Source organism: Chlamydotis macqueenii, chromosome 5 (genome assembly GCF_036417535.1).
Source record: "Chlamydotis macqueenii isolate bChlMac1 chromosome 5, bChlMac1.mat, whole genome shotgun sequence".
In the NCBI taxonomy this organism is placed as follows: domain Eukaryota; kingdom Metazoa; phylum Chordata; class Aves; order Otidiformes; family Otididae; genus Chlamydotis; species Chlamydotis macqueenii.
Window position 1 is genome coordinate 63810889 of NC_141560.1, and position 22555 is coordinate 63833443.

Below are 22555 nucleotides of genomic sequence, written 5' to 3' on the forward strand. Positions count from 1 at the left end.
TTGTTGTTGCTAATTATGTAAGAAAATAAACAGAAGATATTTTCCCAAGTTAGTTTTATTGCTTTTTTTTTTGTGTGTTGCAATTTAGAATATTTAGCTTCTTTAAACCAATTGCATACATTTTGGAAACATTCACAAATTGTCAAAGTTCAGAATAAATTTCATATATAGCGACATTACTAGGTGAATTTTTTTAGGTGTCTGAGAGACTGAGGAGGCTGTTTTTCACTTGATTCAAATTTTGTTTCCAGGTGTTTAGAGTGTCATACAATTGCTGCCATTGCTGCTTTCCAAAAGTCCGATGTGTGCTGTGACTAGAGAAGTAAAACAAAATTGGGAGATGATTACTAGATGTCATGCTCACCTGATAATTCTTCTGTAGCATTACTTTACTCTCATAAGTGAATAGGAAATTTTTTATTTTCTCTATATAAAGTGCTGCAGTTAACCAGTTAGAGAATTCTGTAGCCTTCCCAAATATTTAAAGCAACAGCAGTCATTAGTATTCTTGTCACTATTAGGTCATTAAATGAAATGTGCTGGAAAATAGGACTCTTTCATTAAATAAGCTAATCACATTCAGTGTGAGCTTTAATAAAATTATGATAAATAGCAACTATTTAACTACCAGCAACTGATAGGAACAATACCTTGCTTCTAGTTAAAATATTCTACAAATGTAAGTGAAATAATTAGAACACACTAAGTTCTGCAAAATGCTATGAAGAATTAAGTCTTACCTGACAACTACTTTCCTCTGTGTCTGATCTATTTTGCAGTACACCATCTTTGTCTTTACAGCTGCAAAAAAGCAATGCTGGTTTGAGCAATATTTTCAAGATAGGGCAAAGGTATTAAATTGCATAAAGACTGTTCAAAATTAGATGAATGCAAACATAAAAACACATCAGTTCACTTAATATTGTTTTGCTGTTGGTTCTAACAGTCTAGTAGGCAGAAAAGCAAAATGACGTAACAAGATGAAGGTCATGCATGAATCCTGTTGTTTGATGCCAATCTATTAAAGTAATATCCTGTACAGTTTTTATGAACTCCTCTCCCCTACAAACACATCCTGTTTTAATGACAGCAAACAAAACCAGATGACAAATTAAACTTGCAAACAATTTATTACTTCTATAAAGAATTACATGAAATACAATTCCTGTCACTGAAAAGAAAAACACCATTTAAAAGACAACGGTTAGGCATGTCTTTAAGCATGAAGTTTTGCAGCTGTATCTTGCAGTAAATGCGGAAAGTAAGAGAGTATTTCTCTGAATATTTGACATTAGCTTCGAAGACTATAAAAGGTATTGTTCATTAGCATTGTGTCAAATATGGTACCACAGTTCTTACCATCAATAACAAATGCTTCCACATCATCAGCTCCAATCTGAAGTTCTTGTTGCATTGTGTCAAATGATATTTCTTTATTCTCTACAGCCATTCCCATGAAAGTAAGTAGCCTCATTTTTGCCATATTGTGTTCGTGCAACAAGCCTGTGTAAAAGTGTTGATTGTTTGTAGATATGAATTATAATTCAGTAATTCATTCATTTGGTTTAAATGTTATTTTTACTATATATGCTTCCAATAATTTAAAATTTAATTCCTGCATTTTCTTTGTGTTTTGCTAAAATAGCTACTTTAGTTGTGAATTCATCAAGACTCAATTGTTGTCAGTAAAAGGTAATAAATATCTACAAAAGAGAAGCACAGAGATTTTTTGAAACACTAAAAACATCACCTTAACAGAATTTTAGGTGGTAAGGGTGCAAGTGAATTTTTCAGTGACATCATCTGGAAAAATAGAAAGGCAACAACAGATGGAAAATACATGAATGGTAATGTCAAAACCTTCTTACAGCCTCACCGCTCTTTCTCATGTCGTTGCTTGAAAATAAACCTCTCTCGGTAATGCTTTATAACATTTTTGTGCCAGAAGAATGTGTTTTGGCATCAAATTAATTGTTTAGACCACAGCAAAAAAGCATCATGAGTCACATGTATGCTATGGCAAAAAAAATGTGTTCTTCAAGAACAGAGGAACAGATTAAAAGTTAGGTTAGCTCTTTTACAAGATTCTATGAATGGCAACATGAGGAATTGAGCCAAGGGCTTGCACACCTAAATCAGAGACCGCTTTCCTGAAAGTCTAGGTCAACAAAGTTAAGACATTCAGATGAACCAAAGCATTTCTTAATCCAAGTTCTGTGAGGTATGAACTAATCATCTTCCACTATCAGTGGAAGTTTCTTTAAAACGAATGTCAATCATTTTCTTTTGGAATGACATTATAAACATTCACATTGCTTCAGTAAATATTTAAGTTTGGAATTTATAACATCCATACACATAGGAAAGCACATTAGTGCAAGACATCATGTTGTGTTAATTAGCTATAATTATGATGCAGGTTCCCTGTTTGGCACCGATTCAACAAAAATGTGATCACCATAATTCATACGAATGAGGAGCACCAGGAACTATACCTAACTGGATTTAATGGAACTCTACAAGCATCAAAAAATCAATTAGCACACATTAACCCTAATTAACAAATGCAAATGAGATGCTCATTAACTTTCCGAAAAAAAGACTGCTGATAATATCAGATTAAATGTGGACATGTTAGGGCGATTCAGTTGACACACATAATGCTACTGTTGGCCTAAGTTGTCAGCATTAATAAAACAACAAATTGTAACAAACTGATGCCACCTGTAGGAGCCTTCACTGCACAGCTTCCATAGACTAGTTTGAATTGGTCCTGATCCAGGAAAGGTTAGAACTAAAGCTGGTGCTGTACTGTCACTGAAATCCTATTATCAATATCCTTTATTTTACTGTACTGTCACTGAAATCCTATTATTAATATCCTTTATTTTAAAGCCCAATATCTTCGCAGGTTATTTTAAAAAATATATATTCTTTAAAGCATGGTTTAAAAATCTATTTATTTTGGGGAACAGATCATAGGTGTTCTGAAGAATTTTTGAATGCCTCTTCTAATAACTATATTGTTTTCTATACCAAACTGCCCTTGTTTTCCAAAGGCATAGCTGAAACACTTAGAGCAAGTTCCTAGCATTCCCATCTGCACTGCCTCAGAATCTCTACCCTGGCCACTGCTCAAAGACATTCAGAATCTTCTGAGTACTCCATAAAGCAGGTGAGAAGTCAAGATAACTGGAAGTAAGGCTGTCTTTCAAAACAGTTACACAGATACTGAAGGGTTTTACTAAGATTATGTGAATCCTAGATATACTGAAAATGCACACACTGCGTATTCACAGAAGTAAACACAGATACAGGGAGGCAAAGCAAAAGAAATCATTGCTGTTGTGTATTATAAAACTAATACAAAATTTGGGTTTGTGTAATTAATCTTCAATAAATTGACTCAACTGTTAGCATAAAAGCATTTTCAGCAAATACTTCTGTGGACAAATAACTAACAGATAAGCCATTTCAATACATAATTACAATACAAAACCTACTTCCCCTAAGAAAGAAAAGTGTAAGATGTCTGTAAAACTAATGTTCAAATATGTATGACAAAAGGTATGCTTATCCTATATATACATTTACAAACTACCAAAAACTTGCTGCTAATTTTATCCACAAAAAATCGCATTGATATCTCCATCATTTTAATACCCAAAGTACCAGCATTTTAAAGCTCTGAGGGTAATTATTCTCAGAATTATACCACACTCCATTAAACAAAATAATGCATGTGTTAAAAGGCTGCACTAAACTCTATTTTAGCAAAACTATGCCTTTCCTCAAATGCATTCAGCCCATGTTCAAGTGTCATTTCAAAATCAAAGTTATAAAAAAAAAAAATAAAGTCTGATTTTTATGGAAACATTTATTCATTACCAATATGTCAGAACCTTAATGCAGTAATAAAAAAAATCTGCATCATTGAGCAATTTCTGCATTGTCACTGACCCCTGTCCTAAAAAGCTGGAATATAAAAAACGTAATTTTAATGCATGCAATAGCTTATGAACCAGTGCTCCTTTGAAACAGTCAATTACACATCAACGGGGGAGTGTCAAAGTGTTAATTACTACTCCTTTTTTCCAGAGTGTGTAAATAAAGAGGGTGCTGACATTAACATTCCATCACATTGCTTCATGTGATGAAACAAATTAACTGGGACAGACTGTGGCTTGCTAGGTCTAATGCATCAGCACACGCAGACACACACGCACAATCTGCATGTTTTTTCTTGCTGTTCAGAAGTCTTTGCTGTTCTAAAGTTATTAATCGTAAAAAAAAAAAAAAAAAGGTAAGGTATTTATACAAGCTGCTGCCTAATTCAATGAAGTTGTGATCTCTGGCCTAGCCTAGAGTATCAATGCATTAAAACTCCCCTCTCAAAAGGTTTAAGAGAAAAGAAGCGGAGGAAAAACACAGTTCTCTTCCAAACCCATAAAACAGCTTGTCCTAGTAGAACAAACCACGGTTAGATGGTCAATTTACGATTTAGTAGAGGTTAGAGTCTACAAACTCAATCCATTTTTAAAAATTCCTATCAAATTTCAATGGTTTCAATATATGGGTTCAAACTAAAGCACTTTGCGGCTTCCGTATCTTAAGCCACGCAAATAGTCAGAAGCGTAATGATCTGAAAACTTACCAAGGGAGTCAATGAAGTCTTTGTTGTTCTGATAAAACTTGACATAGGATACTAGTTTAGCACTTACAAAAATTGTCAAAAGCTGAAAGACAGAAAACAAATATAAGAACAGTTTTAATATTATGTATGTTTCCCTTCCTCCAGACTGGACAGATACATATATTTAAACTATTGGTAAAGAAACTGTTAAGAACTAAAATTCTGTCTCTGTCATAGCTGAGGGCAATCAGTCTGTGCTGAGCTTACTGCCTTTTCTCAGACTCGAAAGGCAGCTTTGGCTACAGAACTCATGTGAGGGCAGAATTTGTAACTCTGAGTTTCTGGAACTTCTAAAGTGAAACATTTCACACATAATAATTTTTTAATGCTAAAAACATTAAAAGAAATAGTACGCTGCAGCTCAGTATTACTGACATAGATAACTATTGTAATGCATTTCAAAAGACACTATGAAGCAAGGCTCTCTACAGATATCAAACCGTCTTGCTAAAAACAAAGTTACTTACGTCATGAATAAGTTCTCCTTCCAAAAATTTGACTGGTTTTAAGGCAAGAAGATGATCAAAGAGAAAGGTATTTGGATCCTTCAACGCTCGTACAATACATCTAATTAGAAAAGGAAAATGCTTATTTTGACAGCAATACACATTTTTATAAGCATAACTCATTTTGTGGTTCTTTGCTTTCTAGGAAACACCCAGGGGTTTTCAACTATTCTTATGTAAGACATGTCACATTCCAATTTTAATCTTCATTTTACAGATGGAAAAAACAAGGAACAGAAAGCATTATTTGCCCAGTATCACAAATGAAATTTGCCAGGTAGTAAGACTACAGATCACCCTACTGTTTCCAACTATGCATTTATTTCCAGCCCAGCCTTCATTTCTGGAGGTATTTTCACTGTCGTCCTAAAATTTCATAGAAGTAAGTTGTTTAGGAAGATTAATTATACTTGAATACGTGACACAAAACAGAGAAAATCCCAATACCAAACACTGCAAAGCCTATGATTTATCAGTTACAGCTTCAGACTATAAACAGACCTGAAGTGTTTCTAGAACTCTAGATGAAAGCTTTTGTTCAGCGGCACATTAGAAGACGTAGAGCTACACTCGCTCTGATGGCCTAGACCGTGACCCTGCCACATAGCATACACCCAGAAGAACCTGAGGTCTGCACAGGGGCAGCAATATGATAAACCCTAAGTAAACATGTTCTTTCGGAACTAAAAGGCCTCAGACTGCTCCAGGGTAGTCAATGAAGTTTTCATTTATGCATAGACGCTTTAATTTTCAAAATTAGTCATCCTGATTTTCCTGCACGCTCAAGATTTTCCTGCACAGCTCCCTTGAGAACTCTTGGTTGTACACACCCAGCTGAACTACACTACCTATTACAAATCTAATTGCTAAGAAGAGTCATGATATTTAGAATGTCAGAATACAAGCTTTTACTCATTTTAGCCAGTGGGGAAAATACACTGTTAAGAATCAATTTACTCCCAGCTTGCCCAACAAGTAGGTTTATTTCTGTGCAGTTCACATCCTTCGTACTTGCTCACAGAAAAGAGCAATAATTTCTTCTCAACAGGAAGTGCTATTTGAAAAGAACACTTAAGATTACAGAATCAAACAATCAGTACGTAAAAAATCTGAAATAAAGGATGCCAACTCAAATTGATGTAAACAAGGTCCTTATCCAAGGCTGATCTCTGTCTCTCAGCAGTGACCAGAAACACACCTCTGCACTTGCACAGTGGAGTGAATGTGACTGCCTAGAAACAACCAAACCTACTGTAGACTACACAGATAAACTCTTGATCAAGTCAGTGATGCTACAAAAAAAAGACTGCAGCAGGGCCCTTGCCTGCTAGGCCATTCAATACTCTTAAAAGTAAGGCAATCAACATAATTTAACAATGAAGAAAAAGCTACTTTTAAGAAAATCAGGAAGTATTACCTGTGAGCATCAACTCTAGCCTGGGAAGCATTGTCCTCTGTGTAACTTCCCAGTAGTTCTACCATTACTTTTGCTGCAGTGTCACTACAGAAGAAAAATAAAGTTACCTCAGGACTGCTGAAAAAATAGTTCAAAAACAAAACACTCAAAATATTTAAATAATTCCATTATTATGTTATAGGTCAAATTAAATTACACTTGAAAAAGTTGTAGATGATTCTTTTTAATTCTAGTGGAGAGAACAAATTAACTAGATGTATTCTTTCAATTCTTGTTCTACAAAATGTTTATCTTCACCCTTCATTTCATTCTCTTAAACTGATAAATTACCTGCTGGTTATGGAAAAAGCTTTCTGAGCTAGGAACAGCTTTATATGGTTCACTAGAATGCTCCTCTTATGCACATCTGGATTTAATCATTGCAGAATAAGTAGCGCTGCAAAGTTTATTTCAAATGTAAAATGGCATATCTTAAAGAATATTTATGGTCAGGAAAATTACTGTATAAAAGCTGCCTTTTCTTCTTTCATGGATTCTCTCTTCAAGTATTCAGAAAGAGATCTGCTCCTTTTACTGATGAAGTTAAGCAGCCAGCAAGTAGATTGGCTTAGGCTGCTGTGAAGCAAGCAGCTTCCAACATTGCTTTGACTGATAGCTTTTAGAAAAACAATTCATTCTAAGAAAACTGAGTAAACCTACAGCCTTGTCGACCCAGAATATTTTGTAAACAACAGCTGATCAGCGTTACTGCAAACCAGCTCTGAGACCATTACTGTCTCATTTTAACAGATTTTGATTTATTTTCACGTAAGTTTTTACCACTAGTGAGGCCAGCAACTGCTGATGCTTTTTACAAAATTTTCAGCAAAAAAGAAATATATTTAATATGCTCTGTGTATACACACAAAAAGCTATTTCCTATTTCTCATGCAATTCTTGTTAACTATTAAAATAGAAAGCTGTGACAGTTCTTTTGTAAAGAGAACAGATTTTGCTGATGCCATCGTACTACCTCCTTTGAATAAGATAGGGTGTAGCTGCAGATACAACCAAAACGCAGTAATGGGAGCATGTGCTTTGCAGAAGTCTCCCATGCACATACACAGATTGGCAACTACTTTACTGAGCGGTACTTTCTCACTGGACAGGAGGAAGGTTGGATATTACTCTCCAGAGTACAGCGAGTTATAGTGTAAAGTTAAGCTCTTCCTTCAAAGTAGCTCATTTCCGGATACAATAAATTTCCCTGTGTGGTCTAACAAGCCTACAAAATTCTACTTAAAAGAAAAAAACTACGCAAGAATAAAGTTTCAATTTGCTTTAAAGGGAAGGAACAACACAACACTCCCAGTACATACTGTGCTGTGACACCAGTTTAACCCATATAGCAGCACAGGTCAGAATGGTTTTTATAGTACGACGACACTATCTTTACATGGGTATTTATTTTAAATCTCACAATACTACTATTTGACAACTTCTCAGAGCTTTTGTGCTCCTAGAGAATTTACTGGATCTCACAGATGTGCAGTACAAATATTAAGACATAATGGGAAGCAAGCAACATCATATATAATCTGGATGTACACCAAGTGCAGTCAGTTTGTGCCCAAGGCAGAGGAATTTCTATAGGTCCCAGCCATTATTCCAGAACTATGTTCAGGGATGTAAACTTGAATGAAATGCTTGTTTTAAGACTCCAGCATTAAAGAGGTCAGCTTAAGTTTTGTTGTGGCAACTGGTAGTGGTGTGCAGAGGAACGGATAGCTCTGTATCAGTGAAATAAAATCAGACAGCTTTATATATGAGAGAAACATTTGCATGTAAATCAGTCTATGACAGACAATGATTTTTGCACTGGTGAAATCTTATCAACACTAGATGCTCTAGTGAAGACAAAGAAACAGTTCAATACAGGACTGATACTATCTAGACATTCAGACAAGGAGGTTCAGCTCGTGTGCTATTCAGCCTAACAATATAAGATTCCTTATTTAATACAAGCTTTCAGAAGTTGTTCTTACACACTTCAGAACTGTGTTTCAGATTTCTGGAACTTTTCCTCTCCTCCTCCTTCCCTTAGGGCAAAATTTGAAAATTATGCCTTTAACTAATATCAAATTGTATTTGCAATCATCTTTTACTCGTGTTTCTAGGAAACATCAGAACGCTACAAGACAATTACTCTCAAACTTTCTGTGCTAAATTCTTGTGAGCCTCAGCAAAGACATCAGGCCTTTTAATCTTATTCATTCTATTCAGTGTCACATTACTACCGTAAATTAGGATGTTTAAAACAGATCACTATTTCACCAGAGTGCATTGCTAAATATGTATATCTCACCTAAGATGCAAATGTGAACATTTTGTCTAGCAAGACAGCTTGCACAAGTACTCTTGGCTCCACTTGCCAGTCTAGATGCATAACTTGACAAAAAGCCAGTGAGAACTGAAGAGTGACAGTAGATAAAAGGAAGAAAAAAAATACAGAGTATTCAGAGACTTAGTAAGACGTTGGAATCAAGTCCCTCTACATTACATGATATTAAATGGAATTCAAATTAAACGAAACAATTATTTTGCAGCTGCCTGACACACTGAGCTTTCTGCTACAGGTATTAATAACCAGACTTGTTTGAATGTAAACTTGGGCAAGACTAATCCCACTCTGAATCCTGCCAGGTCAATGGCAAAGACCAGCTGTGAGCTGGCGCCTGGCATGATATTCAGGGCCTCACAGCAGAGCTCAGCTCTCTGGCTGTATGCATGCCTGTAAAACTCCATCTGTAACTGGAAAATAAAAAAAGGTTGTGTTACCTTACAGTTTCATACCAACACAGCTAGGAAAAAGCTGAAAACTAAAGCAGCTGAGGCACAAAATTCTATTGCAGAGCCTTTATGGCAAGGAGCATAATTAGCAGAGAAAGTAACTATCTCCTGCAAAGCTCAGCTACCACAGACCTCAGACACAAGCCACATCAGCCATCTGTTTTCCAGCCACCACCACCAATTTTTTTCGGTTGATCATGGGAAAGATAACAATTTCCTTCTTTAAGGAGATCAAGATGATTTTGATCACCAGAAAGAGGAAACTCCAACCAGAAAGTGACTGGAAAAGATTTGGTAAAACAAGCTTTCACTTATCACTGCAGGAAAAAGAACACCACACAGAACATCTGCAGGATACACTTTTCACAAGCTACCAATCTGTTCAACAGCTATTCATTGGGAAAAGGTCTATTAGCTATGGAAAACCACCTCTTCTGCCACATGCAATGAAGTTAAAACATGAAATGAAAAACAACAAAAAAAAAATCTCAATTGTTTTCAAAAAGGTATTCTTTTCCCTTGATTATAATTCAAATGAAGTGTAATTTTTATTACTTATTTTTCAGTTCCCACTTATCTTTCCATACTGCTAGACAGAGCAACATTCCTGAGTGCTGAAGCTGGAATGCTGCTGTGAGTTTCCCATACCATTGCAAATACTGCCCACTGATCCAGGAGAGTGAACCAGGTCAAAGGTGCTAGGGTCACTTCTTGTTTTCTTTTCTGGAGAGAAGTGTAAGTGCTCTGAAAAATTGCTCCGTTCAGTGCAAAGCTTGCTGCAGTAGATGGTAAGGACACTGAGTGCAGGAGTAATATATTACAGGGTTTGTGAAAGTTTTTAATGCCTAACTTAAAGATATAACCTATTATTAGTAAGCAAAAACCATTTGGTAGCAAGGTTACTGGTAGCACTGGAAACAAAAATTAGAAGCTTAATACACAGATTTGACACGAAGACTAGCTAAAAAAGTTAGCTATTAAGTATGGGAATTAAGCTAGTTAAAATGTCTCAATAAATCAATAGGTTGAGAAGTGTTTAAAAGAATAAGAGCATTACAGAAGATCAGTGTAATATTTCTGAAACAAAGTAAACACTGAGCCATGTATAAGATCTCCAGTTAACATTTCTAAAATAATTTTGACCATCTGAAATCTGTTATACAGTACTATCAACAAAAAAGCATTTTAATGTTAGTAACAGAAGTAGGAATTCCCGATCATGTTGTAGCTCACAGTGTAACTAGTCCATGAGGATTAATCATCCCTAAACTGAGGTTAGTTAAAAACAATCCTCATATGCTGATGCAGCATTTCCAGTCTACAATTTCACCAGGCCAGAATAAGGTAACTCTCCTGCCAGAAGAAACTCTCGTTCTTCTATGAAAGCTCCATACCTGCCTTTTTTTTTTTTTTTATGGCCTGGCAAGGGCACCTCCCCAGTCCAATCCACCATGCAGTTGCACAAATGCCTACACCAGCACAAACACACACAGGTGCTGGTAGCTGGAGGGGACAGAACAGGAATAGGGGGTACAGGACAGAATTGCTTCCTTCTGCAGAAATACGAGGTTATGCAAATATAGAAAATGCAAGTGCAGTTTTGCTGCCAGTGTAAGTCAGCACTGTAGAGGTCCTGATGCTGCCTCACGATTAAAATTTAAAAAACACTTAGAAAACAGACTGAGAGGGAAGGGCAGGGGCAAACAACCCATACACACCCCCCAAACTACAGCAGGGACAGTTTAGACAGGCCAAAACTGTTGTGGAGCTACATGCTAAAACTACTTCTGGATACCCGCCCACCTCTACAGCCCCGGCCAACGCAGTCAATACACCGTATCACATCTGTAAGATAAACTGATGACAGCTCTCAGTTTAGACTTATATTAATTTACAGGCACGATACACACAGGATTACTTTACATGCCAGAAGACACTGGTCTGCCAAGTTTGTTACATCAAAGATGCTTCTTACGATCCAGGATAATAATTTAAAATGGCCAAGCAGGTATTCTGTGGACATTAATTTCCATGACTAGTAGAAAGCTCTGTCCTAAAATTTATGTTTACATAAAAAGACTGATTCTGTTAGCTGTGATTGATAAGCCTCCCAACATCATTAAGTAAGAGATAGCACTACCATGCACTAAAATGTCAAAAGTGCAATTAAATAATAAACTTGGCATAATGCTACAATGCTCAAAGATTAATATTTATAGAAAGGAACAGTGTTATTTAGTGAGTCTGGTTTGCAGCTAATTCACTACTAACTTTAATATTCCTGGAAACACTGGTTTAATGTAAGAGTGCTTAAAAACATAAAAAGAAAAAAACCTTGGGTATATTTGGATTGAATTATCAGTACAGATTAATTTTAAAAGTGCTGTGAGAAATACTTTCCCTACAGATCACTTAAAATACATCAACTTAAAATACAGTTATTTAGTATCTATTACTTGTCTTTTGTACCTTTTTTTGCAGTCTACTAGGACATCATACAGCAGTCTCAGAAGAGTATGCTTTTTCTCTGTGCCAAGATTCCAGTCAGAAATCCATTTTCGGACCTATGTAGAACGTAAGTGAAAAAGAAGCACTGGGGAAAAGACTAAAATAAAATTGAAAATATTTCTCATTTTCTCTCAAGCAGAAAAAGATTGAAAAGATCTTGCACAGAGATTTCTCCTTTGGGTCCTCTGACTCTCAGGCTCCCCATGCAGAACCCGGAAGTCTTCCCATGAGAAGCCAAAAGTCTGTGCTCTCCATATTACTTCCCGAATAAGGACGAGTGATTGATTCTAATACACTCTGATTCCAGAGCAAGGGACAAGAACTTGATACCTCAACTCCTTATCAAAGCTGCTCACTTTCATTACTATCAGAGGAATCAGACACATCTAACTACGTTCAGCATCAGAAATGGAAAATAAACGGCAACTTGACTTAGATTCTGTACGCAGACCTTTAAAAGATAAGAAATTCCTTACTCTGTGCTTCTTATTTCACTAGGCTCTGGCAATTTATAAGAGAGACAGTCTTTATCAACTCTGACTAGTACTTAGTGAGATGCAACATAGTTAATACAAAGGCCGTAACTTGAAGCACCACATTAATTACCTGATCTAGTTCGGTTGGAATGTACTGGATGGCACCACATGAAGAGGCCACCTTAAGAAGGCTGCAGTACACTGTGTACCTCACAGGAGTGTTCTTATCCATACCATGGAAGAGATTGCTCAGCCTAAACCACAAACAACAAACAACTGAGTTAAAGAGGTTTCAAAAAACATTACTGGAGTGCACATAAATGTTTCTATTAAGATGCGTCCTAGTACACATGTGGCACCTTGCATCCACAATTAACTGTAATGGCTTCCAGTTTTGTAACCGTTTCCAGCAAAGAAGCTGAAAACTATGCATTTTACTTTTGTAATACCCAAGCAAAGAAAGTATATTGGTACTTCTATCTTATGATAGGTAAAATGAAGGTAAAAAAAGAGTACCTCCTACAACAGAGAGACATATCTTGACAGACACCCCACACTTTGATTTAAAGACACACAACTGCAAAATACGATTGTCTCACCTTCCTCTGTACAATACTTACAGCTGCAATCTAAGAGATGGGCGCTCTCCTTCCCGAAATTTTACTAACTTCTCACACAGGCTTTCAATCAGTGCTTCTTGTTTGTCAGGTTCCAGGATAAGAAGCAAAGAGACTACACTGTTCATCACACTCTCAACATCTGCACAAAACAAAACATGCAGCTGTTAAAATATGCAAGCAGCAATCATCAGTAGCTATTTAGTGCCAGAGAGTTACTTCTACTATGAACAATTATTTTGCACCAGCAAGAACTGTGGAAGAGAGAAAATGCCAAGATAACTGATCTGGCAATTCTTCAGAATGTACCGGAGATTTGGCTCATGTGGTCTTTCACCAACACATCTCCATGGAACGCAAGAATTAACACTCTAAGGTCAAAACAGAATTTGGTATTTGATATCACACTTCCTCTGAACTCTCTCTTCATACATAAGAGGAGTCAGAGATTTTGGACTTAAAAATACAGTGGCTTCCTCCTGCACATCCAGAAAATTGCCCCATGGTTCTAAAGTAAGAATACCAACACCTAGTGCTCAAGTACAATAAAACATTTCACCAGGAGCACAAGGGATAGACAGATCAGAGGGAAAATGCCTGCAAGAACAAAGTACATTCAAAAGCCGCCTCAGCTCCTGTTTTAAGCATGGTGTTCCATCCTTCCCAAACAGGACCAGACAGGTTTTGTGTTTTCTTTTCACAGTGAGCCCAAATATCAGTTACACAAAGGGTAAGAACAAAATTCATTACATATGGAAAATATTATTTATTCCCCGAAATGACATCTAAACAGCAGAGCAATAAGCTTCTCCAGTATTTCATACTAATTTGCCTACAGTAAAAGGCAACATGAAAAATAATCTTAAATACTCCTTCCTAGATGAACCAGGCATTCTTTCGAACAACACATATTATTCATATCAGCAATTGATTTTTTACACACAGAAGTTCTAAATGGAATTTGTATACTGGTACAGAGCACAGCAGGCACAGAGAGATAGCTTAAGGCTACTGCCGCATTATCAATGTCACTAAAATATATCAGCGCAACTTCCAAGAATCTACAGCCCTAACTCAAAAAGTTACTGACTACTGAGAACCCTAGTATTTTCAGACAATAATAGTCAATTAACGTTTAAGCCTTAAGATTTTTACTTACAAATGTCGAGTCTTCATTTTTCTTGATCTGTACCATCACAGCCATTGACAGTAAGTCTTTTTTTTTTTTTTTTTCAGGGAGAAAATCTATTTTACATACAAATCATTACTGCCTTCTAAGAAGCAGAGTCTAGCTCGATTTCTGATTTCTTCAAAGGGCACTGGATGTTTGGAGAAGGGAGGGGTAGAGTACATGCAAATTTCACATGGCAACGATGGAAATAAGCACTTCCAGTTTTATAAAGACACACATGTTGACATGCAAGTCATGCAACATACCACTAAATTCTGCCAACTGTTCGAGAGCATTGATGGCGATACGTTTAGCAAAACCAACAAGACTTCAAGATGCAAACCTTTGTCATCTTCTTTCAGACAAACATCACAAACTTCAATAATCTGTGCCAAGTCCACATGAAGTCCACCTTCAGCATTTTCTTCAGAGATTTCTGCTCCCTTGGATTTCAGGTAAGCTCGAAGTTCTGCAGCCTTAAAAAAAGAAAACACACACAAAACAAGAGAGTTGTTTTGTGAACAGCAAAGTCAAAGTAATTGAATGTCTTACAGATTTTTGTTCTGCAATCACTCCTCTGCCTCCACCACTCGCTCACACTTCCTCTCACTTTTCCTACCAGCCTGTATCCTACAACACTCCATCTCTTCCACTTTAATGTACAACCTGAATACCATAAGATACTGGATGTGCTGTGGCTGGTTTGCCAGTAACTGAACAGATCACACAAATGTTGAGCTTTCTTGCAGTAAGAGCATGTAACTTTTAACTGGTTAGAGGACAGCAGGCCTAGTAAGATGCTTTCTTCTTATAAGTTTTTATTACTTTTTACTCTCTCTGCAAATTTCCGGCAAAACAATAAAACCATTTAGTTGCTTCTTTACCAGAAAAGGGTATAAACGAAACCACTTTAGAGAAGGTAGAGCCTAGAGTCTTCACACAAGTTAAAGAGAGCTCCCATAATGCTACGACCTGCCTTACCTGATTAGGATTCAAACGTACGCTAAGAAGAGAGGCCTATGCATTAACATTGCAACCCACAGTTTCAGCACCAGAACCACAACTCTTCAGAAACAACTCGGACAAGGCACACAGCTTTGGGCACAGGGGAGCTCTGACTGGGATGCTACAGTGACACCAGGTGTGATTTACACCAAGTTCAGTGTCAAACATTACGGTACCACAGGTAAATGCTCTAGGACTCTTTACTGTAATGAAGATGTTTCAGACCCACTACTTGATGGGGATTTACTAGACGTTATGGCACGTGAAAAGTGGACTGAAGGCTGGCAGTGGTGTACATATTTCTTGTAGAGTTCTGTGTGTATATACACCACTTAAAACCACACTGGCAACAGCAAATGGCAAAATCCACAGACAAAACAAAGAAGTAGCTCAAAGACAAAATTCACAGTTCCTGTGCCTGTCGTATAGAAAATTCTGTGAAACCAAGATGCATAAGTAATGCGCCAGCCTGTATCTGAACGAGTTTTCCTCTCATAAAAAAAAAAAAGTACTTATGAGAGACAAAACCAAAGCACTAAGGAGGTGAAGATCTTTGTAGAGGAAACTGCAAACACAGGCTTACCTTTCAATTTACAGTTTATTTAATTCTCCTGTTAAATCTCCCTAGGAAACAGCCCCGAGGGGTTTACGGGAGCCACCGCAGCGAGCAGGGCAGCCCTCAGCACGACAGGTACGCGCGGCCCCGCCAAGGTGGGGGGGACAGGGACGGGGGACAGGGACGGGGGACAGGGACGGGGGACAGGGACGGGGGACAGGGACGGGGGACAGGGACGGGGGACAGGGACGGGGGACAGGGACGGGGGACAGGGACGGGGGACAGGGACGGGCTGTCCCCGCCAGCCCCGCCGCCCCCCCGCGCAGCCCGGCTCTGCTTCCCCGGCCCTGGCCCAGCCCCGTCGCTCTGCCGCCGACACCCGCGCGACCCGCTCCCCGCCGAGCCCCGGCCGCTGACCTGATCCTCCTCCGTGATGTCGATAAACGCCGGGACGCTCATGGCGGCGCAGGCTACGGCGGCCGCACCGAGCACGCCACCCGCACCGGAAAGGCAGAGCAGCTTCCGGTGCCGCGCGCCGCCCGCTTCCGCTTCCCTACCGCTGGAGAGGGGCGGGGCGGGGCGGAGCGCGAGGTCCCGCCGCACGCGCGGCTGGGCGGTGCCGGTTGCGGCGGTTGGCGCTGGGGGGCGCGGCCGGCAGCGTCTGCGGCCCCTCGGGAGGGCGCGAACCGCACCTCAGCCGGCCCCAGGCCTGCTGTCGCCCCGCTCCCCGAGGGGCTTCCCCCGGGGCGTCGCCGGCCGAGTTGTGCTGCGAGGCAGGGCGGCTCGGCGGCGGCCCGGAGCCGGATTCCGCCTCACAGTCGGGCGGGCGGCAGGAGGCCGGCCCGGCCCGGTCGCCTCAGCGCTCGGCTGGGCCAGGGAGGTGGGAGTAGCTGGCAGTCGGGTGCGCTGTCTGTGTGTGACAGCTGTCTGTCAGGACTGTTACGTGTGGAAAGAAGGAGATTTTGCTCTTTCTCAGCCTAAAAGGAGTATTTCCTACTCCCCCCCCCCCCCCCGCCGAGTGTAAGCTCTTACCTAGCCTTTTTTCCTCTAAGGATTTAAATAATACGCTTAGTTTAGGTATTTGGAAGTGAAACCTGGTCAGGGGAAAGACGGAAGTTCCTAACCAGGTGCTAGTAACCTGCTGCTTTGTTTGTTTTAATACCACCTTAGCTCATACTGCGGTTGAAAGTAAACAATGACTTGGTGTTACCAATGTATTGCACGTTTTTTCAGCTGAAGAGTAAGAAATTTCAAATTCAACAGCTCTGGCACACCAACAGGAACATAGCTTGGCTTTTCTGGTGTTTCAAAGGCTAAAATGAAAGCCAAGGAAAAGAATCAGAGGGAAAAAGAAAACCACAAGCAAACTTTTATTTTCCTGTGGCTTATGATAAGTGTTCACTGGGTATAGAAACTTAGAAAACGCTTAGACAGGTTCACAATTATTTGAGTTAAATATTTTTTAAAGACTTATTAATAAAAGAGCTTGAGAGTTTTGAGAGCAGGCTTTGTGGATGACCTCTTATTGCTATGTAACAGTCCTGGCTAGAAAGTAATTAACAGCTTTTTATTACTCTAAAAGTCATTTGGTAATTCAAGAGAAATACTCCTTTGGAGAATATAGTCTGACAACCAGTAATGAAGTTTTGTAGTGCCAGGAAAAGAGAGCTGAGATGATCACTCTGCTAATGAGAAAGTTGAGGCTGATACTTCGGCGCCGTGGTTTGTGTTGTTTACGTTAAAACGTGTGAATCATCTTGATGGTGCAGTGTTTTGTAAAGTCTTGTCCCTGATGTAAAATAACTAAATGAGATATTGTTCACCAGGTCTGGAGGTAGTGTTTCATGCTTCAAGAGTTTAAATAAATAATCTGCAGTATGAGAAAAGCTGTATTGATTTATTGATCATACCACTGAGTGCCTGCCTAGTGTTGACACTGTTTAGCAAAAAGAGCCATTGCTCTGCTTCAGTGAAACACTCATTTAGCCCCAATTTTACAAATGAGATTTTAGCAATAAATACGAAAACACAAATTAAAAGTGGCCTTGACAGCGGTATTTTATTTTCGCAGTGGTTTGTATTTAGAAATAGTTTACACAAACTGTGGAGACTCACGGAGTTTTCAAAGAGGTTTGCCAATATGTTGGAAGGTGACTAGGAAAACTGGCAATTGATAATGAAATCAAGGGATGTATAAACTAAAGGATACCACTCTAGACAGTTTCAGTGCTTAAAAAAATATCAGATGTTCTTTTTCTTGTCCTGGAAATTCCCTATGAAAATTTTTCATTCCTCAGTAAAACGAATCTTGATAAATTCAGCTTCACTGGCTGGGAAGTGGGAGTTCCTCTCCTTCTGCAAAAGCTGAAAAAAAAATTAATTCTGCTGTGGAATTACTGGGCAATTTGCAGAAATCAAAGTCACAGTCTGAGGTTTGGGGGAAATACACAGCTTGCAGGACAGCCTTTGCATCACTTGGCTCTGTACTCTGAGCCTTACACATTTGTATCGCAACCAGCACACAGAGTGTGATTCTGTCCACAACCTGGTCTTGGTTTGGATCATCAAACATTTTGGGAGATGTTTGTAATATTGACTTTGTATAGAATATGTAGAAGATACTGAAAGCACTAGCAGTTTCAACCTTTTATCAATAAAGGTTGGATTATTCATAACATCACCTTATTATCATTATACCCTCCATTGTTTGCAGAGATGTGTCTTTTAAAAACTTACCTAATTCCCTAAGTTAGTAAGACTGCTATACACAAACCCCATTTCTTTCTTTTTTTTTTTTTTATTTTATTTCACCCACAAACCTGACCAAATAATAACTAGACTTAGTTACTGAGTCTAATAGCCAGAGCAGGGGTAGTACCTGCTTCTGAGTTTCCACAGCACTGAGCACAAGGAACCTGCTGCAGGCCCACACTGCCTTTAATGAAGTTCATGACTCAAATTAGTTTTGAGCACCTACATGCTTGTATTACTTTTGAATAACGGTTCAACTCTTAATTTTTCTGTCATCCAAATCCTGGCTCATTCATTTGTTCTAGTTTGGGCAGTGTTTTTGAAATCATATCCCTACTTTAACTGATGGCTTATCTTTACTAAAAGTTGGGGGTTTTTTGTTGTTTTTTTTTTTTTTTTAATAGGGTACGATTGATAGTCTTACAAGTATTTAGTATTTCATAGGTCAGCATCCTGGAAGTTACAGATAGGTATAGAGACAGGTCTCTCCTTTGTGTGCCTAATCTGGAATGGGATCTGATTTTTAAAGCATTTTTAAAGTGCAGATGACTTTCATGTAGTACCTGCATAGTACAGTCCTGTGAGAATAAAGGTAACTTGGCATCTAGCACACTGAGGGCATAGAGATACATCATACATTTGATTTGCACAGATCTTTAGGAGACATTTATGGTGCTGAAGCATGTGCCTAGTGCCGATTTGTGTTCTGGGATATCGGGCATGGCTACAAGCTGCCATGGGTCTCCTATAGATCCCATGCTGTGTCTGAGATTCCTCTGTGGATGTCTCACATACTCCAGGGTACAGAAATGGCCCAAGTCACATAGGGAATTGACTCCCAGCCTCAGTGTCTGTTCTTTAGGTAGTGCACCCAGGTGGGGGTTTACCATCTATTAGTCTAAATACACAAAAATAAAATAACTCTTAATCACAGTGGGTAGACAGGACATGACTCTGAAGAGCTCTGCTGAAATAGCCACATATGGTATTTTGCATGATACTTCTCCCAGGAGAATTAAGATATAGATGATAGCTGGGATTTGAACTTGTGCATCAGGAAGTCCACTTTGAATATAAAGTGGGCAGGATATGTTTTGTGAAACTACCCATGTAAAGAGGGTGCAGTGGAAGAAAGAGTTTCAGTTTTACTGGAATAATGACATCTCTGTGGAAACGAGGCAATTGTTTATAGTCCTGCCTGCAGTTTGTGAAGCCGGTTCAGAAACGGGGCATGGATGGGGTTAAAGCTCTGCCTAGCGACCCAGGGGTCCCTGAGGAGGCCACCAGGATTGGTGCCCCAGGGCTGGGGAGCCTCAGCCAGGAGCAGGCAGGTCTGCAGAGTTGGGTGGGAGCAGGAACCCAAAGGAGGTCATTACAGTTTCAGAGCTGGCTACTGCGCGTATGTCTGCCTCTGCCTGCGTACATGTATACACATGGAGAAACATCCAAGTAAGTCTTGGCTACTGAAGGGAAAAGATTAATTTTGGCTGGCACCCACTATGAACTGTTTTGTTTTGTTTCTATAGGCAAACCAGAGAGAAAGGGAGAGAGATGGAGTCTAAAGAAGTTATATCCTACCCTGCATGCTTTGAGCATAGTGGCTGAAAAAACCAAAGTTCTTCAGGTGACACATCTTGAAAAGCAGTCTTTATGGAGGCAGTAGCTCTTTGAAATCAACAGATGGCTTTTGAAAATAAAAAGGTTATCATTGACTCTAGAAACTGATCCTCTTTTGTTAAGAACATTGATGAAAAGGACCTTCTTCAATACAGAAAAAAAAGTCCACTCTACGATGGCATATTTTTCCCTCTTCAGAATTTATTTTTCTTCTTTTTTTTTTTACAGTTCTGTATCGGTATTGATGAGATGAAAGCTGAGCTAAGTTTCTGGAAAGGATAACTGCGTTCTGTGAAAACTGGCTGATGACAGTTGTAGACCCTTTTCATTCCTGTCATGCAGTACTTTTTGTGCTGAGTGCCCTCTTGAGGTCTTTGGCACACAGTGACCTGGACGAGTCCCGGGTAGGGGGACTGTACCTGAGCTGTTCGCGAGTCTTTCCTTTAAAGGTTTTTCCTCTCTTTGTTTTTTTCTCCTTTGAGAGAGATATTCTAACCAACCTAGACTGGGCGAACACGGTTAGGTCAGCTATTACTTTAAGTCAGAATTATGGACAATTAGTTACTTGGAAAGGGTGAAAAATAATTCAGAACTTAATTAAAAATACTAATGAGCCAAACAAAATCTGCTTTGTATTCTGGAGCTTTGATATATAGAAATGTGCTTCCTGCTTATGTTTCTGTTTTTTCCCTAGTTCTGGCTGAGACTAAAGGGAAAGTGCTAAAATACCCTTAGAGCCTTTTCTTGCAAGACATATCAGAGATGTCAGGGGGAAGCCTGTTGTCCATGTTCTTCCAGCCAAGTTCTGTAGTGAGAGGAACTCTGGATAACTTCAGTAGATATAGTAACTTCAGGGTGCTTATCTGGTTTTCTTATAAGCTGTAAGTTCTCCCCATTTGCCCACTTATTTCAATTCCCTCAACTGTATCGGTTTTAAAAAAAAATACCTGCAGTTATCCTGATCAGCATGCTGTCTTCATTTGCAATATTTTTTAAATATTTTGAGTTTAAGAAGCAAAATTCAATATTGCATTATTAATAGTAATATTGGGTTCTGACGTGGAGCATTTTGCCTTTGGAAAGCCTTTAGAAATATATTTTGTTTGGACTCTAGATACACTTATTTTCCTGCTATTGTAGCAGGTGTTTTCCTTAACCATTTTTTTAGGAGAAATCCTAAGTTTAGAGGAAATGAGCACTCGATTATTTAAATTTCCTGAGATTAGAGGAAGAACACTTTGCCAAACAATGCCTCTTCACTTCAAAACCTCTCCCCATAAATTATGGTAGGAGATCTTATTAAAAGTCTGTAAAAATTTCCTATTAAAAATGGTTGATTGCAGTCCAGACCATCACAGCTTTTGTGCTTTCAGTGAAATACCACAGCTGTCGCAAAGAAATATACTGTGAGACAAAAGGTTTTGTTTCCTTAGTCATAAATTATTTTTGCGATATCTGAAGTAAGATAAAACTTTCACTTATGTTTGAGTGAAGGAAGATTCCAGTGATAACTTGTTCAAAAATCTATAAAAAGAATATAAGAATGTAGATCTAGATAGCAAATTAGAATCAGACTTCCTTTTTGTTTAAGGAAAGCAATTATTTCTGAAGTCAGTGAAGATTATAACCAGGGATAATAGCATAACTTTGCAAAGCACAGTGCCTTTATCTCAGTAGAACCTGAAGTTTAAGCTTTCAAGTCTGACCTTTGAGAACTATACAGTAGAAACCTTTAGTGTGGACTAGTTTTTAAACCAAAGTTGAACAATAGTAAGTAGTCTGTTTACTAATTATACTTACAAATGAAAGTAGACCTTTTATTGAGATTTTAAAGAGGCGTTAAACAAATTGGCTTTGACCACGTTTGCTTTGCTGTTGGCAAATGAGTTTTCTGCTAAGAAATGCTGCAGACACAGCAGCCTTTTAGAGGAAGAAGGGCTGCATGTACACTGAATAGACTGTGAAGTATTTGCTCTCAGGGCTGGATTCTAACTGTGTTCACCCGATCAAGAGGCAGAAGTACGTTCCACATATGACCTGTGTATGTAATGAAAATATAAAAGTACAGCTTATATACTAAAGATGATTTTCCAAAATCAGTTGCCAAACAGTTTTGAATGAAAGATAAATTAAGATATTCACCATTTGCTCATACATCATTGCTTGATATGTAAAGGTCAAATTTCTCAGTCTCCTCCCCTGCTCGTTATAGAGATTACTGAATAAAGAAAGATACTGCAGGTGCTAGAATTCAGAGTTTGAGACATTTTTTATTATGTATGGAAAAATCAATATGCTTTTTCTAACTCTCAACAGTATTTATAACTAAGCCAGTTCTCTTTACCCTGCACAATCACAAGAGTTTACTGGGATTTGTTTTTATGTATATTTAAACCGGGAGTGTACAAA

General features: G+C 38.6%; 1 protein-coding gene across 3 annotated transcripts; it reads right to left on the reverse strand.

The window, feature by feature from the left end:
* Window positions 1-37: 37 nt before the first annotated feature.
* On the reverse strand, window positions 38-16325 carry EIF3M (eukaryotic translation initiation factor 3 subunit M). Of its 3 annotated transcripts, XM_086748563.1 has the most exons (11): window positions 16196-16325; window positions 14561-14693; window positions 13050-13188; window positions 12560-12683; window positions 11915-12009; window positions 6617-6700; window positions 5161-5260; window positions 4655-4736; window positions 1360-1503; window positions 741-801; window positions 38-314 (listed from the first exon to the last, which is right to left on the reverse strand). In XM_086748563.1, exons 1-11 carry the CDS (start codon window positions 16235-16237, stop codon window positions 194-196), a joined length of 1125 nt encoding a protein of 374 aa, XP_086604689.1. In that variant the 5' UTR covers window positions 16238-16325; the 3' UTR covers window positions 38-193. The 3 variants fall into 3 exon arrangements, with proteins under 3 accessions (XP_086604689.1, XP_086604690.1, XP_086604691.1); XM_086748564.1 differs by lacking the exon at window positions 6617-6700; XM_086748565.1 differs by lacking the exon at window positions 1360-1503.
* Between the last annotated feature and the right edge of the window lie 6230 nt (window positions 16326-22555).

Bases quoted from the DNA above. Each gene is read 5' to 3' on its own strand.
- EIF3M (XM_086748563.1), bottom strand. From the start codon at position 16,237: ATGAGCGTCCCGGCGTTTATCGACATCACGGAGGAGGATCAG. The intron at 12,010-12,559 runs GTAATTAATGTG...CGTTCTACATAG, and splicing joins TTCCAACCGAACTAGATCAG to GTCCGAAAATGGATTTCTGA. The intron at 4,737-5,160 runs GTAAGTAACTTT...TCTGTCTTTCAG, and splicing joins AAGGAGAACTTATTCATGAC to CTTTTGACAATTTTTGTAAG.